Source organism: Dermacentor andersoni, chromosome 2 (genome assembly GCF_023375885.2).
Source record: "Dermacentor andersoni chromosome 2, qqDerAnde1_hic_scaffold, whole genome shotgun sequence".
Lineage (NCBI taxonomy): Eukaryota > Metazoa > Arthropoda > Arachnida > Ixodida > Ixodidae > Dermacentor > Dermacentor andersoni.
This window is the reverse complement of record NC_092815.1, coordinates 71,569,160-71,588,406: the sequence shown is the minus strand read 5'-3', so window position 1 is coordinate 71,588,406 and position 19,247 is coordinate 71,569,160. Positions and strand designations below refer to the sequence as shown.

The window sequence follows — 19,247 nt, the reverse complement described above, 5'->3', positions numbered from 1 at the left end:
TGTTGTCGTGCCACATACCAATATTCCGTACGATAACCTTGAGTAGAACACTACATAAATTCAAACTAGCGTTTTCGAACAAAACACCCGGAAGAGTTGTTGTTGTTGCTGCTGCTGCATTAAGCCGCTCTCTCTGATGCCTTTCTTTATTCACATGACTATTGTAGGACGTGTCCGGACCTGAATAAATAATCCTGGCTGCTTCTTGAAGCTATATAGGTAGAAACAAAGGTACACCGCCGTCACTACTAAATAAATATGCATTGACATAAAACCCGGACGCCTGTCACGTCTTCTAAGGATAAGGAAAACGCCTTCGGGGGCTGTAAAGGCGTCTGTAGACCAAAGGGGAGGAAATGGCTTCATCCACCACCGCCGCAAATTGTAAAAAATGTGCGCCGCGGCAGGGGACAGCGTCGTTCGAACGTCCGCTTCGTCTTGACTCCCAGGACACCGGAAGTCCCTTGCGCTGCAGCCACACAGCTCTGCCTCATTGTCATACAGTGACGTGGGCGATGGTAAACCATAATTCATGCTTCGCTAAAGAACCCTACCCACTCTAAAAGATCGCTCCGCGCATCCCAAAGGTGCTGCTCCGTGTAAGCCACTTGCGTGAGGTGTGTGTCCGATATCAAATAGGGCAAAATGTTACCATTTCGCCGCCCAAGTGTTTCGTAAAGCGGGCGCGTTGTGCATATTGGTGGCTACCTTAACAAGTGACATGCGAAATAGTATGAGCAGGCTTTCAGACTCCTTAGTACTGTGTACACTCGGCATATTAGGTGTTCACATGCAAGTTATGGTCGCAATAACCACAGTGTAAATGCACGAAGACAAACTGCCTGCAGCATAGCTTGAATCATCAATAGAGTTCTCTCTCTCTCCTCTTTTTCTTATATCTCAGTCCCCTTTTCCCCGTTTCCCCCTTTCCCAGAGCCGGGTAACCAACTGCAACATATCTCAGGTTAGTTAAATCGCTTACTTCGCCAGAGGCTGATCGCCTCTGGCGATCAACCTTTATCATATTGCCATGCCTTCACCATGCCGATGATGACGAGGCCGCCTTTGACGAAGATAGGTCCTCCTATCGAAACGTTGGCCAGCCTTTCTGAGGCACCTTATCCCTGTTTGCAAACTTTATACCACAGTTTACTTTCTCCTAGCCCTCTATCTTTATCTGTACATCCGCCCTGGTTGCTTAGTGGCTATGGTTTTTGGCTGCTAAGCATGAGGTCGCGGGATCGAATCCCGACAAGGGCGGCCGCATTTCTATGGGGGCAAAATGCTAAAACACCTGTGTGCTTATATTTAGGTGAACTTTAAAGAACGCCAGGTGGTCCACATTTCTGAATTCCCCCACTACGGCGTGCCTCATAATCAGATCGTGGTTTTGGCACGTAAAAGCACATCATTTAATTTTTAATTTTTCTTTCTATCTATCTATCTATCTATCTATCTATCTATCTATCTATCTATCTATCTATCTATCTATCTATCTATCTATCTATCTATCACAGAGAGACAGAGAGGAAAAGCAGGGATGTTAACCAGATGCTAGTTTCCCGTTTCCTACCCTACAAAGGGGTGAAAAGAAATGTGTCATAAAGAAGTGATGAGAAGAGAGAAACAAGAGAGAACGCGCTGTTTGAACGCTATGTTGGAATCTAAATGACGCGAAGCTTGTTTGAGTAAGCGAGGTAGAGCAGCAGGAGCGGGTGACGAAAGCACAACCTCGTCGCCTGCAGCTGTTAGCCGTTTGCGTCACTAGGACGAAGGCGATGTGTGATGCTTGTGGTGGTAAGAACGTTGACGAGAGGTGTTTGGGATCACAGAGAAGTGCGACATCTAAACATCTAAATAGAACATTTACGGCTTCATAGTGCTTATGTCACAGTGTCGCATTCATTCCGAGGTATTGACCAATAATGGGCCCATACCCAGTGGCAGATACCCGACGTTGTCTGTCCGGGCACACATATACCCAGTGGTCCGAGTTGCCCACTAGGCCAGACAGCTGCAAGTTGACCATTCGGGCACACACGTAGTGAAGTTGTCTATACACTACTCCAGCAAAAAAAAAATCCCTATGCACTTCTTATGAGTTGTGAATGCGAAAGTATTACTGTCCAACTGAACGCCGCTGAGCGATCCTTCGAGTTTTGCGCTGCGAGCAATGTTTCATAGTTTTGCTGCCGGGTCTCGTATCGAGTTTTTCGATTAAATTGGTGCCGGCTATTTCTTTCTGTACAGTTTCTACTTTTGCAATTTGGCTGTAGACCGGAATCATTTGGACGATATTGCTGAGGATGCCGCATGCCACCAACGTCGTGCGCGATGAGAGACCGAGGAAGCAGCAGCGGCCACCAAAGCCGGCAGGCACGCGCAGCGGCTAAGCCCAGTATGGGTGAGAGAGACAGATGCCGAACTTCCGAGGGCGAGACGGCGGCAGCCTCACTCGCGCGTCATGCGAATTTAACTCGCCGACGCCAGCCCGTCTCGCCCCGCGGCGTCGCGTCGCCGTGTCAGCTCCGTCGAGGGGCGCTGACGACGACGACACGTTCATTTGAGGGATTTTAGCAGGGAAGAAGTTTAGGCGTGATGGTAGTTCGATCGTAAACTGGTATAAATAACACAAAAAACTACGCAAGGACGAAGCAGGAACACGTGACGAGCGCTAACTTTCAACAATTGTTGAAAGTTGTTGAAAGTTAGCGCTCGTTATATATATATATATATATATATATATATATATATATATATTCAAGGAGCAAAAGCCCCCAGATTTTCTCTCTCACGCCCGCTCTTACTCGCCTCTGCGCACAAACGGGTGGCGCTCCCTCAAATGAACTCTCGTCTGGCGGCGTGGTGTCGCGTCGATGCCCTCTCCCCTCAAGCGACACCTGGCGCGCTAGCACGGCAGCAAGTGTTCATATTCGTCTGCCCTACTCCGTCACGGCACGCAGGCGACGTGGCGTCGCAGATTATGGGAAATTACGTGCCGTTTCTCGCCTACAGACACCGGCTTTTTCACTCAATGGGGCCATTTGATACCATTTGATGCTTTGAAACGACGGTGAACGCCAAGCCCTGGCGGAGGCGCAAAGAATGCTTTCCCTTAAAATAGGAACTACTATAGACCTATAGACGTTCACTGGGTCCAGTGAATCGCAAAACACAAAATAATGCTCTCACAGACTTCTGATGGGTTATCGAGTCACCTCTATGATGTATGTTAAGTTATCTCTTCCGACTGAGGTCGGTTGTCGAAATTGTTAAGGAGGCGTCTCTGTACAAGATACTGTGGACACTGGCACAGAATCGGACGGATAGTTCCCTCTCCATTATACGGCCCAACTCAGAAATCCCTATTGAAATTGAAGATCGCGTGCCATAAGCAAGGGTATAGATAGATGAAAACTAGGCGGCAGTACCAAGACAAAGGCATATTTTAAGCGTACATCAATGGGCTTGTATTCTAGCTTGTGCACTTGAATTGTGAACTAATGGCTTGTCTGTCAGGAGTTCTTAGCTACTTGCGCAAACTTGTTGTCAAGTGCTTTTTGTATCGTTACGGCTTTGTTCTTCTGAGAGTGTTTTCTATTTTTATTGCACGAAGGAGCAGAGGAGTAGCAAGCGTCTGTATGAGACGCCAACATCTCCTTACATAAATTTAATTTTAAAAAACACATTTTCGCTCGAGAACAACAAGGAAACTAGAAGCGTCTAGATATATTCTTAGGAGCTTTACGCACCACCATGATCATCCTGTTTCTGTAAAGCTGCTGCAGCGAGTTGTCCCTCGCCTTCAGGAAAACTTGTCAGAAATCATGCAATGCACATGGTGTACATGGTCGACCAACTCGCAAGCGAAGCGCCTCGTAAATATTCAAATGTTCATGTTAGCTTAAATTTGATATTAATCCCAGCAGACAAATATTTCATTAACAGATACCCACACCAGATGTTGTGTATGACGCATTTCCCCAAAATGTAGGAAAAATGCTGAACTTATACTGGCTTGGATACTGATGATGCTTTCCCCTATGAGTGAACGACTCTGTACAACACAGAGCTATTAAATCGGACCAGTTGCGAAACACCCTATAGGTCTACGTTTCAAAACCCAGACACAGCGATTGGCAAACAGCGCTCCATCGCGTCACCTACGGAGAACAAAGTTAACTCTAAAACTCCACTTTTTCGAGCACACTAACAAACTTCGGCACGTACTGCAAGCAAACAAAGAATATATAAATGTTCTATCACATTTTATTAGTCAGATTAACTGCTTCAAGCATCTTTTAGCAGGGGATTTCTGCCAACGTAAATGTATTTGAGCATATTTTACAGGGGATTATTTTCATTTTATGCACGCACACAAAGCGAAAGACGCTGTCGAGGTGCATGGGAACCTCGCGCACCGATAAAGTGTCATGCTTAGATTATTTCACTCTAACAATGAAATGTATAGTTCGGGTGCTACATACACCAACACATATACCAACGCGTTTTGTTAAAATGAATTAAAATAAATCCTGGGGGTTTGCGTGCCAAAACCACGTTATGATTATGAGGCACGCCGTAGTGGGAGGCTCCGGATTAATTTTGGCCAGCTGTGCTTCTTTACCGTGCACCCAAAGCCCGGTACACGGGCGTTCTTGCGCTTCGCCCCCATCGAAATGCGGCCGCCGCAGCTGGGATTCGCTCCCGCGACCCCGTGCTTCGCAGCCCAACGCCAAAGCGGCTAAGCAACGACGGTGGGTAACGTGTTTCGTAAGAAATGAAAAGATACAATATTGATCTCTCTTTTGGATATGCACGGTGCGTTTGAACACTTCTTATGCGCAATTTGTACACTGTGTTTGTTGTCTTCGGGGAACTGACGTCTCTTAATACGTGTATTTTTTATATACATAATTCAGTTTACGCCGACATTCAGTTGACAAAAAAAATTGCAGTACAGGACCAATCGACCAGCAGGCAGCAATCACATACTGCAATCACTGTTCCATCTTACACAAACCACTGCATTCTTTTAACGCGAATCCATTCGCTTGCGCGTCGTGCTTCTTTCGAGAACTCTACAAGCTATTCGCGGGCAAATAGAGATCCCAAGTGACCTTGCCCTTATTTCCTCCTTCTCTTAACTCATTTCATTCGACCATATAGCGTGGCTCTCATCTGAACCACAGTTTCTCTGCTGCGGGTTCCTTATAATCAAGGTATCGACGCGAGAAGCTACAGACTGCGCATTCACTCATTTTCTTTTTTATTTTTTTATTTCTCACAAACTTCTCCTCGCGACGTAAAGTTCAGTAACGAAACAGACAAGGGGTCATTATCTTAACATGTCAGGAGGCTCAGGAAAGGCAATTCGTTCGCGACGTCTGTAGCAGACGACTTGAGGCTTTGTTCGACCAGCCAGGGAGAAGGACAGGGACCAGAGACTCGAACCCCTTTCTGCACCGAGACAATTAGAATCCAATTCGCACGCCGGTCTGAAGCCGAGAGCGAAGCGGGCAGCTCGAGCAATGAGTCTTCGATGGCGCACTCACTGGTTTTCCACACACGCACTGGCTCAAACCAAGAGAGAGAGAGAGAGAGAGAAGTGCAGCGCTGCCTGACCCTATATAGGCGCGAGCGATGGACCGCCATTAATCAGCGCCTGTTGGCCGCAACTTCGCCTCACGGTGAGGCCCCTTGCCGGTCGAGTGCGCCTTCAATCTGCGCGTCGCGGCCCTCATGGGGACCTCCTTAGGGATGGGAGGCGCTGGATCCCGACTAAACCACCCCATTAGGCTCGCAATCCTTGCCAGCCTTTTTGCTTCCCTTCGCGGCCCCATCAGCACTGCAAGATGCATCGACCCACGCGGCGTGCTTCATCGGGCGAGCGCAGTTGTACGCTGTTGCATCGCCCTATATTTCTAGCGTTTCTCGCGAGCCGCGCAGGTTTCTGGTCCGCGCCGTTCCTTACATCCGGCCCCGTGGCGCGCGCGTTGCAGCAGCGTAAGCCTCGTTAAAAGGCGGTTGAGGCCGCATACAGCCATAGTTGACGCCCAAAGCGTTTCACAGGACTATTTACTCACCGCCTTGAGTAGTTCGGTATGTCGCAGTGAGCCGACGTGAAATTGCGTGAGAAGCATTGCGCTCTTCAGCCTCGACGAAGCATCACCCTCACCTGCAACCTACTCCTATATGGTTTATAAGGGCATTGACTTCTGTGTCGCTAACACTTTTGCTTCACGTCGGAGCCCAAAATAGTGTGCTCGTTTCTTTTCGTCTGGCTCCACGTTGTCTTTTGGGGACAAAGGTGCTCGTGCTCGCCTTTCTCTCTATATATCGCCCTCTCTTCCTTTCTCTCTATCTGCGTGTGTGTGTGCGATTGCATTTTTTCTTCTTTCCTTCTCAAAGCGCATCTGAAACCTCCATGACCCTCTGGGTCAGTGTTTCCTCTATCTTCTTTCAGCATTTCATCACCAGGCGGCACCCTACCCACAGTCCTACGTTAAAGCCTGCGCAGCTGGACTAGCTCTCACGAAGATATCAGGGTGGTGTGGACAGTGCATCGCAGTGGCCAGAATTTCGGTGGAGTTTGAGAAGAAAGGCAGCATCACGGTATGCTAATAATAGCAAGTAACTTGCACACTCGCACAGTGCAAGTTACCTGCACTGTGCCACTGCGAGGCTCTGATGATGTATAGGCTGGAAGCTCCTACTCGTCTCAGAGTGTATACATTTAAGCCGCTCCCGTCGCCCAGTGTATGGGCCCACCTTCGCGGAATCCATGACGCCCACCCTGTTGTCACAGCGTAATGCGATTATATTCTTCCAGCCCAGTCGCAGTGTAATCTCTGCTGTCCGAAAGAAAAATCCGCTTCAGCTAATCCTCGGAGTTGGCTCTGAAATTCAGGTTTGCGAACAACAAAATAATGGAGCGTGTGTGCTTAATTTTTTTCCTGCAGTTACACGTCTAATACTCATCTTGCACATTGAGCCAAATTGCATATACATGTTCGGCCTTAAGAATAGGCCTGCGTGCACACCACCGGCTACATGCGCTCTGCTAGAACGACTGCTTTGGTTTAAGGAGAGCTTCCGGATTTTCTTGTTAGGGCATAAGCGCACACAAATACCACGGACGAGTGAACACCTGCGAATCGGCAGGAATAAGTCTTAATTGAGCGTGTTGCTGGGCTAGTTGTTCCATACTTGCTTTTTTTTTTTTTTACCAAGCGCACGCCTTAGACGGCACTAAAGAAGGCAGACACAAGACAAGCGCGCGCGCCTGCGTTTCTTAAACATGTTAGAGGTAAGTCGGTCGAGGTATTTGGGAAAATCAGCCTTCAACGAGCAAAAAATAAAAAAGAAAGACAGCCTGCGCAAAGCTTTTAAGTACAAAAGAATATGATGCCTTACGCGTGCGCAATATTTAGGCACTTGAATAAATAAATATCCGAGGTAGTGCTATTTGGATGCGAAAGCGTAAAAAAGGCATGACTTTCTTTTTTCTTGTGATAACAGAAACTCAAATAAGAAACAGCAACGCTCTCCAGACCCAGTTCACGAAAAGTGTAATGAAACAACAACTCGCTTAGGAAATCATAAATGAAAAGCTACTCCCCGTTCTACCGGTTCATTTTGAGTAATGCACAAGGCGACATCGCAAGAATGAAGTGAAAATTCAGTGTGCGTTCGATTCACATCCAATTTCTTAGCTGTTGCGCAGATGGCGCTTCCCTCCTATCTCCGTCTCACGTCGCCATTTGTTCCGTTGGGACTGCGGTTTCATGTAGACCGAGTTTACGGACTCATTCTGGGCGAGTACAGAACTGACCCGAAATAATTAACGTTGTGCAGCACATGAAGCCGTACTGATACTCTGTGGATGGAGACAAGTTAAGAAACGGAGTGACGTGACTAGAAGAATAAAAGAGTGAATTACATTTGCACGTGTAAACTTTGTTCAGAAAATTATTCACTCAGCTACAAAACAGGTCAACAAGGAAATGTGCCAAGATTTGTTTGTTAAAAAGAACTGGATGTGAGGAGGGAAAAAAATGAGGGAGGACTATTGTTGGCTAACTTGTTTTGCGCTCAATGCGGTTTCGTAATCTACTTATTAGCTTTTCACTATTTCTACAATGTTTTCTTCTCTCTCTCTCTCTCTCTCGCTCTCTGCACTCTTTCTTCTAATTTAGATGTACTAATTCTGTCCCAAATCTGTCCTGCATCTCGCTTCTCGTTATGTAAGTTTCCAAACTAAGGGCGATTTAAGAGAACTGAAAATGAAATTAGTACAGGGCACTGGAACTTTCAAAAAGAGGTTCACCGTGCGGCGTGCACAAACACGTCCTATCAGTCCGACAAAGCCGAACAGTGCTCGGCTAATCCCATTTTTACCATCAGACCACAACAAGTGTAAGACTTTTTTATTATTATTATTTAGTGTGTGTCGGAGAGCTTGTGTTACGGGTGATGCTCGGTACTTCTCGCTTAGGCGAACACTGCATAGCAAAGATAGACCAGCTCGAACAAACAGACGATCAGTCAAGACGGAAACACTGCATAGCAAACAGGCCTGCTAAAATAGGCTTGTAAACAAACGAGCTAGTATAACTAAAAAAAGAAATTTCCGCCCCTTCCAGTGCGTGAAGATGGTTGAACAGCAAAGCTGTGTTAGTTACACCGAGTGTTACACCATGCAAGTCAAACTTCGCAAGCAGTTTATATTGTAAATCTTTTGTTTTATCATTCTTTCACCTCATTTTCGCTTTTACGTGCTGTTAAGAACGGCCCGCTGAGGTGCAAGTTTTGCCAGCCAGTTGCGACAGCGGCGTCAACTTTTCCTGGAACGCCAGCGCAACCCTCTAGCCACGGCGTCACTAAGTCGACTGTGGGCGGGCTACAATGCGCTCCGTCCGCCACTCTGCGTCGCGGGATTGCCGAGATGAGTTCGACGAACCAGGCTTTGTGACGGAACCCGCCACCGCCGAGCCGATCTGCTGTGAGTGGGGGAGTTGCCGAGGGAACGTCTTCGGAGGCCCCTTCCCACGCGCCTTTCAAGACGCAAGACAATGGACAACCGGCGGCCGCGCTGAGGGGGTCAGCTCGGGAAATAAGATGTGCCTTTCCTGACGTAAGCCCCGAGTTCTGCGAAGACCGCCTGACGTCGGTGGGGACCGTGAACCTGTGCGGTAATGTGTGTGTGTGTAAGCCCTCCCGCAGAGAGGCGGCTCGTCTACGGTGACTGGTCGGCCATTTCCCTCACCTTGGGATCGAGGGAGGACCGAGTGTTTATAAACCGCTGTTGTGCGGCTGCTCAGTGTACTTTCACTCGCCGTCATGCTAGACTGATGAACTGCAACGTCCTTATGTAGATACTGTAAATAAACCCATATTCCCCGTTCTCGATGAGAAGCAGTCCTTCCCTTCAACAACGTCCTCAGAGTGGATAAGTTGAACGACGGCATGGGCCAGCTACCATATAATTCATGCCCGACTCCAATCTTGACAACTTGTTACGAACGGGGTGATTGAGCCCCCCAATCCTTACAGTGCTTTGCATGGTGAGCATACTTTAGAATGCTTTTTCTTGCGGTCCTCCCAGGTTTCTTTTTTTGTTTTTTGTTACGCCTGAGATTTGTGTCTGTGTTTTGTTGTGCTTTCTTTTTTTTTTCGCGTGCAAGTTCCTCCGCCCCGTGGGCTTCCTATAGTTGTAGCTGGGATGGAATGTGCAGAACCATTAATCCAAAGCTCCGTATATCAGGCGCAAGGCCCACCACTGGAGATGCGGGCACTGCAGTCGTTTTTACGATTGCTTGGATTGGTTTGACGATTGGCGTCTGCGTTTCTTAATGAGGTTACACACACGTTCGGCTGCGACGGAGAGAACGACATTTATGACGGTATGCCCGCAATCCGTCTCAAGTTTGCTCGGTGGCGGGGTTAGCAGCATCCGCCCGTCATTGCCGCTTGCGATTCGTCAAAATTAAGTCTGCCCGTCACGTAAGACAATCAATGGCTCATGCCCCCTTAAGCAATGACCCCCGTAAACGCGGCCTCCACATTACAACATAAGTGAAATTATACTCTGGAATGACGATCGGCAACGGCGCCAGCTGCGGAAGAAGACGACGACGCTCGAGCCATTGCTGCTGCTGATGATAGCTTTAGCGACCTCCAACAACGACGGCACAGGGTCCGCATAAAAAACTTCGCTGCAAAACACCTTGATTTATGAGTCGGCCTTATCGCTTTCTATCGACTGCAGACACATTTATCCCCCCAAATGTTACACAGAACGCTCGGAGAGCTCGACTATGTCTTATTTCTCACAGCTACACTGTAGAATCCGAGCAAGTGCCCCCGTATCCTTTCCATTTTCTCCGCGGCCCACGCTGCTAGCAAGTAGCGGCAAAATTGTTTAGTCATACCAGTGTCCCAACATTTTGAAAGCTGAAATACAGCGACTGGCAAGCAACGTAAAAGCCGGCTGATGGTCGCGTAAGCTATAAACATCAGAACTAACTACGAAACGCTACTTCCCATTGCTAAACACAAGAATACAGTCTACATGAAGCCAACAGACAAAGAAGCCAGGAGAAGTTTATGGAAAGGTAACTTATCATTTTCAATGTAAGCGTGAATGGCCGCCGCGGTATCTCAATGGTAGAGTATTGTATACGCGTAACGCGGAAGACGTGGGTTCGACTCCCATCCACTGCGACTTGCCTTTTCCACCACTTACATTTCTCTCTCACGATTTCTACATTTCACTTTAAAACGAATAGTTAGCCTTCCTTATGTTTTCCATGGCTTAACAGTCTCTTGGCTTCACGCGGTTGTAAATAACCGTATTACTAAAAAGAAGTATTCAATCAGTATTTTCTTTTTTCCGCCGCATCAGCCATTTGGGCACTTTGTAGCAGTTGATAGGTGACGACGAGCTTCAGTTGATCATGAACTGGTGGCACGTCAGTCGATTAACTCTGCGCGCAAAATTATTCAGAAGATGGGCAGAGGCTGAACTGGAACTGCTGAACAGCTCTCACTGAAGAACTCGTTGAAGCTCTCACTGAAGTATGCGTTAGTCAGATCAAAATTTACATTGTCTCGTAGTATTCTGTGACTCTGATCCTTCCCTTCCACCTCGCTCATGCGAGTAAGCTTAGAACGACTGAAAGCTGAGCTGAGGTAAGGATTCATTATGCAAAAAAGAGGTGAGCCGTGCAGACAGGACACAATAGTAGAGAAGTGGACAACACGAACGCCGTAGTCGTAATCGTGTCGGCGTTCGTGTTGTCCACTTCTCTACTCTTGTGTCCTGTCTGCACGCCTCACCTCCTTTTTGCCTAATGCAAGTAAGGACGTTTGCTCAGGATTTCGCATATAATAATCTGACAATTCCAGTGAGTGCAATGGGGAATTATCTTAAAATATCGCCTACCATGTGGGCGTTCTGGATAATACTTTTAAGCTGGAGTTGCTCTAAAAGCACTAGAGCGTGCTTTTTTTTATTCGTCTTTCCTTCTTTTCTTTCCTCTTTTTTCTCTTTCTTCTTTTTTAAGCATCGTAACTGAATGCAATATTAAAGTCGTTGTCAGTCGCCTTCCTCGTGTTTGTGTGCAGAGATTATCTTTACATTGTTAAGGAGCAGTGGGTATAGTGTGACTACAACAAAGACGACGATTTGGCGTAGCGAGCGTGTGGCTGTTTCGGGCAGCCATCTTGCGTATCCAGCGTTGCTGCAATTTGAAAATACCTGTAAATACACTTTCGCTTTACTATTTCTGTCCCGTGGCAATATCCTTTTTTTACCCTTTTTGCGGCCCTTTCCACTTTTCGACAGTATGCAGAGTAGCCATATGATTGTTAATATAGTTAACCACTCTGTCTTTGATATCTTATTCGCTCTCTCTCGCGCTCTTTTTATTTATTTATAATTCTGCAATGATAAGGTTCTCAGAGACGCTATGACTGAGCTCTTTCTAGGAGCTTCGATATTTTGAACTCGCCATAAAACGTCGCAAACAAAAAATGAAAGCTTATCGGTGGTGTCGTGTGAAAGTGTGATGGCAATGACAGCCGATAGTGAGGCTTCTAATTGCAATACCTTGCGTGTACCTACGTGATTAGACGAGTAAGGGCAAAACCAAATAAACGTGACCTCTGCACTTCGCCTTTGAGATCCCGTGCATGGTTGCTGAAAAAGAAGGCTTCGAGGACGCAGGCAGTGGCTTGAGGCGACGTCTCAATGAGGAGACGCGATGTAATCAAGCGACGCAAGGTCCCCTAGCGCCCCGTTTTGAACCGTACGAGTGCTGTGCTGCGAACGCACAGAAATAAACAATATTTGTACACTGAAATGTATGCACATATTTTTTAAAACATGCATAAGAGACGGGCCGAGTATCACGTGCAAAATATTTCTACAGCATAGACGTTTCCAGACAATGCCGGACAAAAGAAGGTAATTAGGCGCGTAAACCCATTAAGTGTTCGTTCCCTCCAGGAAGTAAATTACTTATCCGGGGAGATAATGTGGCAGTAGATGCAATTGACTGCGCATCATACGGCTGACCGCTTTCGAACGTCGTCTTTTTATCCCTTGGAACAGTTAAAGCACAGTGCAGCCATCACAGTAACCCATGCTTTAAATATATCCACGTTTGAGAAGCTCCCTCACTACCACTGCTTTCTTCATAACCGACGGTATCAGTATTTACGAACGACCACATGAAGCCAAGAAAAGCCCCATAGAAGCAAACCATTTATTGCAACAGAAATTATACGGACACTCGAGGTACATTCGCGACGTCGGCGCCACTGCCACCATGCAGTTCTGGTATTTAAGCAGTGTAATCAAATGCTAATTATGGTATCATTTAGGATACACTTCATGATATTTATACAAGAAAAGTGGGAAAGAAATGTGATTCGGAAATGGAACGACCAAACTCACGCGAAGGCTGCGAGTGCGTAACGCGACTGTTTGTTCGTTAGCTGGGGTAAGGACTGGGCGTTTTCGCTCCCGATCTCCAGCTCGCCGATTCGCTTGGGTGTCCGAAAGTCCTGCTTCCTCCGTGACATTTCAGTGTAAAGGATATTTTGTAGCATTGCGCTTTAAACAACTACGCCGCTCTTCGATGGTCAAGTGCTCGCCGGCTTTCTAAGCATGCACTATATAGCGCGCAGCCGGACTCGCAGCGGCGCGCCGGTGAGCCACCACCGCCTGCGCTCCCGTCAGAAGATAAACACGCCATGATGTTGAGCGCCATCGCGTTAACAAGACGCGGAGCCCAATGCCCACGCCGTCACCGACTCACGAATGGAAAAGCGAGCCGTGACCTCGCTGCGGCAACGTTTCCAGAATAATGCAGTCGCAATAGGTGGCACCCGTCGCCCGCGATGAGCGGAGGGTAACGCCATCTTATGGTGTTGCAAGGAACTGAGCTTTGCGTCACAATGACCTAACTCTGCTCTCTCTCTCATTGGTGCAAGTGCGGGCGGCATGACGTGCACTTGCACCAATAGAAGCACCCTTCTATACTCGCCCCGACATCCAACGATCTAGGCGCGCTGTCGAGGTCTGCGCTGCGGATTGCGAGGACGACGGCGCACAACTAAGTAACGAGCAAACAAAAGCTAATACTTTGAAACAGCTTAGGTCAGGGGTAAATAAGATGTGGTGGGAGTGGAGTTCGGTTTAAGTATTAGGTGGATCTCACTGTTTCACTCATGGACAAATTCAAATGCGCAGTCAAAGCAGTTAAAGCCAGGGGTTACAGATCTCACATTTTTCTTTCGTTTTGGCGAGCCCATAATGAAGTATCGTTTACTTTCAGCCCTACGTATCCTTACCACCATTAACGTAACGTAATATATGTATCCATAAAGTTGACATATTGTTTTACTAAATGTTTCTGCTTAAGTAATTATCGTTTATAGTATAGGCCACTGGTGTAAGTTTACTAACACACACACACACACACACACACATATATATATATATATATATATATATATATATATATATATATATATATATATATATATATATATATATATATATATATATATATATATATTGTAAGGATCAAGTGCAGAGACAGGGCAGGAGATGAGCAACGCAAGGGACAAAGAGGAAGTTTTAGTGAACAGGATACACTCGAAAGGACGGCCTCTTAACTCTTTCTTTCTGACAACATATACAGCGTTTATAAACAGACAGACGCATTCGTGGACTTTCGCCATTACTCCATTTCCCAGAACGAGCCTCAATAAAAACGGCAATAAAGATCTGCGTACCCTCAACCTTGCTCCGACTATATAGGTTGAGATTCTAAGTAAACTATGTGCTTGGCATGATAACATAACCACCACAAAAACTAAAGTGGCAACACGGTTTGAAGTTTGGCACGAGCAACACATTACAATCCCAGCACATCCACAAACGGCAGGAAAAATTGGAGGACGCTTATAGATTTCAAAGATCCCCGAGTTCTTGTCATGCTTCCGGGCAACCGCCGCTTTCTTGCGGATACGCTGAGCCGAGCGCGAGGGTGTTGTTGCAAGGAACCGAGCGGGCCTCGTCGCTCGGAAAAGGGGTTTGCGCTCGAGTTCCCACGTAAAGGAATTATGTTAAACTCCGACGCTTTCATATCTGCACGTTGTGTTTAGGTCGTACCTTACGATTTTTCTGACGTATTTTGCTTTGAGGACCTCAATCAGTTCAGTAACGCATCCTCGCCACGCGGAGGGCCTGCGTGGTTGTGGCTCGGAATGATTGTTCGCCAAGCAACGTACGACGCCGACATCGGATTTTTTGCGACACGGGGCCCTTAACGTAATCGCGGGCCATGTATGCAATGCTTCGTACTGTGTATATGTCCTCGTGGAATCGTGCCGTCATTCTGACTCAATGTTCTTATCGTCTTTTGTTGAAATAAACATTTTCTAAAGCTTTAAAAAGGCAGATGGTGGTACGGTGTCAGGGGGGTCCCGACTCAATGCCTACCTACTCATCACTAGCGAAAAAGGCACACCTCTGAGGATTTTCGCGACACATCGCATACACTCTGGGGCTGGCCTGACCCAATATTCAACGCGCTAACCCACAAACTCCACTAAATTATTATTATTGATGCATTCGGAGATGAGAAATTTAGTGGAAAGTTGCTATACATCCTCCTTCGCCGAGCAGCAAGCAACCAACTTTCATAATATTTGCTGTAGTCAAAGGACCTTCAGCCGTTTTCGAACAAATACTTCACTGAGAATCGTAGGAAGCGAAAAGTACTCGCATCATTTACGGAAAATTCGATCGTCGGCGTACGAATTTTAAGTTTACTTTGGCCGCTACGAGGTACGAAATGCTGTTTGTAGCTTTTTGCCCCAACAATTCGGTCTCACATACACGAGTGCAAGCAAGGAAGCGCTGTTTAAGGCTTCTATGCCGCGGAAATTCTTAAGTTTGAGGTATAATCCGAAATAATTTTGCTGCTATTTTCCCGCTGTCATCATACGCGTCTTAGAATTGAAAGGAGCAACGCACAATTACTCCACAACTGTCACATACAGGTGATGTGCCGTGAGTATAAACCGTGATAAAGTGTAATTTCTACAAATCTCCGGTGCTCTTAAAGCTTTTTTAACGGAATGCACGTACCAAAGGTGTCGCTTATGAATCATACTTTAGTTCTAAGCAGACTATAGATAACTTGCCGAGAACATAATCTTTGGCGTGGTGTAATACAATAAGAACCGCCATTGACGCCACTCAGCAGTTCTCAAGAGTCACTTAAGCGAGCCCCCGTAGTGGCCGTCGACAGCGAACAAAACGTATACTCACTTTTCTGTCAGCCGCGAATGGTATGAGGCACACACTCTGCCTTCCGTCTCCTCCCATGGCTCCAGCGATGCTGTATCGCACACTCCTGGTCACACCTCCGACCTGTGGCACCTGGAGATTCATGGCGATCGCACAGCACCGCTCCTCGGGTTGCGATGGCAATACGGGACGACGTTTTTGAGACGAGACGACGTCGACGAGGTAATCACCACCCGATGTTCACAATCACTCATTTCTCATTAGCCTCAACGAATTTCGCCACGAACATCTCCACCGAATCTCCCTGGAACTGGAAGTCACTGCTCAACGGTACATTCTAAGCTTCCACTGAAAGTAGCATTGCTGCTAACCTTTCTTGGATCCAAGCACTTGCTGCGAAACTCGGGCTCTTCCGTTTCTGGCTTTACCTTTATTTTACTTTATTTTATTTGTTGCCTGGCCGTTCGGATGATAACCTCACGCAACTTGAAGTCACAACCTTCCCTGAAGCCCATTCGACAATCTACTAAAAAGAAGTTGCACCTCCAGTGAGTGTGCCGCGTGAAGGTAAGTTTGCTGCCCACCCCCTAACTCGAGTTACGGCACGACTTTCCCTGAGACGCTCCTGTATTCCTGAAAGCGATTTCCCAACAGGGACTGGCCGAGTCGACGCTCACGGGGCGGTTCTTGCGGGCTCGTGGCGCGGTGACACAGCACATGTCGTTGGCGTCGTCGTAATCCATAGTGAGACGCGCAGCCGGAAACGCCAGGCGCAGTCCCAGGGGCGCAAAGTCGAAGAGCGCGCCGCGCACAGCTGAGCGCTCGGCGCCGGGCTTGAGACGAGACTGGTGGTGGTTTCTAAGCGCGCCGGGATGAACCTGGGGCGCGCGCGGTTTGCGACGAGGCGGAGGAGGGTGCCGAGGACGCGATTGCGGGACGCTTCATGGGTGGAGAGGGGAATCGATTGCGCGCGCCTTGCTTTGCAGCGGGGACCCGGGAGGGTGCCTGAGGGAAGGGTGAGGGTAGAAAAGGATAACTAGGCACCTTGCGCCGCTCTGCGTAGGGAAAGCAGCGATGTTGTACCTACCTGCGCTGTTCCGACATATCGCTCGTCGAGGACTGTCTGCTTGCTTCTGTTTATTGTTATGTAACCTGGGTTCAGTGCTTACGTTTGTTGCATGCTTTGCAGAATTTGGCCTCCAAGTACATTTAGTACATTTATTTGTATTAAAAGGTGAATTGTTTGTTTGTTTGTTTGTTTGTTTGTTTGTTTGCTTGCTTGCTTGCTTGCTTGCTTGTTTGTTGCGGAAGTTTATTTACGTGACCTGACTCAGTGCATTGTCTAGTTCAGCTGCTGACACCATGTCGCACCTTTCGACCGGAGCAAAACGCAAAGAATGCCCGTGTGCCTTAATTTTGTGCACGTTAAAGAACCCTAGGTGGTAAAAAATTAATCCAGAGCCCACCACTATACGGCGTCCCTCATAGCCCCAGTGTTGCTTTAAAATACTAAACCCCATGAATCTATCAGACTTACATTATGGTGCCTCTCGTAGGTCCAAGTGCTGCTCTAGGACTTCAATCAGTCTGTCATGCATTAGCGCGGAGGCCGATCGACATCCTAGACTAATTTAATTCCTATTTCCTAAATTATTTCCTATTTCCGATCGACATCCTAGACTAATTAGATTTCTTCGTTCTTTATTTAAATTTTGGCGGGGTAGAGGCGATGTTATGCATAATATCAGTTTCACGAGAACTGAATTCCATACTGCTGTGCCAAGCGTTGAATTGAATTGAATTTATTTCCATATTGAATGGGGGAAAGTCCGAACTAAAAAGTGAAAGTGAATTCACTTGACAGTGGTTCGGACCCCCTTTACAAGGCATACAGTAGGATAAACCAGTGACACTCTAACATTTCAGACATAATATGGGCAGAAGAAGCGTTAAAAACCAAACAGCATACATTTGAATATCAAAATTTCAGGCACGCACTACTATTTCACATATTCTCTGTAGGAAAAAAGAAAAAAAAATACAGAGAATTGCAGGGTTGTATGCATGAAATGAAATGCCCATACTGAAAGGCATATTAGTTTTCAGACAAGCACGTCCCCGTAGAAAAGATGATATCATGAATGCATTATATAGATCGACCGCAGTGTGTTTTTGCCGACAGTTGTGACATCGATCTCTCGTTCATTAAGAAAATTTAGAAGTACATGTATGCTGTGTTGATGTCATAACGTATCGTCGTAACGTTCACTCAGTCTAGCCCCGCCAGAAACATTCTTTTTGCCGTAATTCTTATTTTCAACGTATACCAACTATGTTGTAATCGGACGAAACATTCGGCTTGTTCTTTAGAGCGAAGCTTTCTTTGCCTCTTCTCCACACTTTTCGAATGCTGGCTGCTGGATACTGTCTCGCACCATTGGCCGGTACCGGACATACAGTGCTAACAGAGGTGGCGTGCGCCGCAGGCGATGCACGTAAGAGGGGGCGGGATCTCCAGCACGAACACCCCGTCGTCGTCATCTCGGCGTTGTCACTCTGTCGTCATTTCATCGTCTTCATTCCGTTCTGATCGTTCCATCGTTGTCATGCCGTCGTCTTAGTTCCGTCATCTTCATTCTATCTTTGCTGCCTTGTTGTTTCGTTGTTTTCATGCCAACGTCGCCGTCATAACGTCCATTACTTGATTTGCAAAAGCAAGACAAGTGACTACCTGTCACCGCCTGCTTTTGAAGGGGATGCCAATAAATCATCATCGTCGTCATCGTTGTCGTCGTCATCATGTCATCCTCGGCAGTCCATCGTATCCATGTCATCGTCATCACTGAGTCGCCGTCATTCTGTCTTAGTGATTTCAGTCTAGTCATACCACGGCCTACGTGCCGCCGTCGCCATACAATCGTCCTCACCCCAGCATCGTCATCCCGTTGTCGTCATGCCACCTGCCTTGGTAGCCTATAGTGACTATGACGTGGCGGTTATTGAGGTCGCGGATTTGATCCCTACCGCTTCTTCCGGATTTCGGTGCTCGTGAAATGCAAAGCGCTCACGTACTTAGATTTAGGGGCACGTTAAAGAACCCCACGTAGTCCCAATTATTCCGGAGTCTGCAGCTACGGCGTGCCTCGAAATCATATCCTGGTTTTGGCGCGGGTTGTACATATCGTCAAGCATGGGGTGCACGTGTTAGTGCTCCACAAGTTCACGTTGAGCCAGCCGTCTCCCGATAAAAAAAATATGTCCAACTTGGTCCTGTGTTATATACTTGCAAATGGTGGTTAAACAAGAACAGCGTTCTTTGCAAACACCAATGAAAGCTTGGCTTAGACCGATTGGCCCGCGGCACGTGGGATCCGATGTTTCTTTTTTCTGTGCTTTCCATGTTCACATGAAGCATTTG

General features: G+C 47.1%; 1 protein-coding gene across 1 annotated transcript in view; it reads right to left on the bottom strand.

The window, feature by feature from the left end:
• The window catches only part of Trpm (transient receptor potential cation channel, subfamily M), a 271,033-nt gene extending 254,574 nt beyond the window's left edge, over positions 1-16,459 (bottom strand). Inside the window, exon 1 of the mRNA XM_072286136.1 lies at positions 15,851-16,459. Coding sequence (XP_072142237.1) covers positions 15,851-15,973 — 123 coding nt within the window. The 5' untranslated portion in view covers positions 15,974-16,459. The remainder of the gene's footprint in view (positions 1-15,850) is intronic.
• Between the last annotated feature and the right edge of the window lie 2,788 nt (positions 16,460-19,247).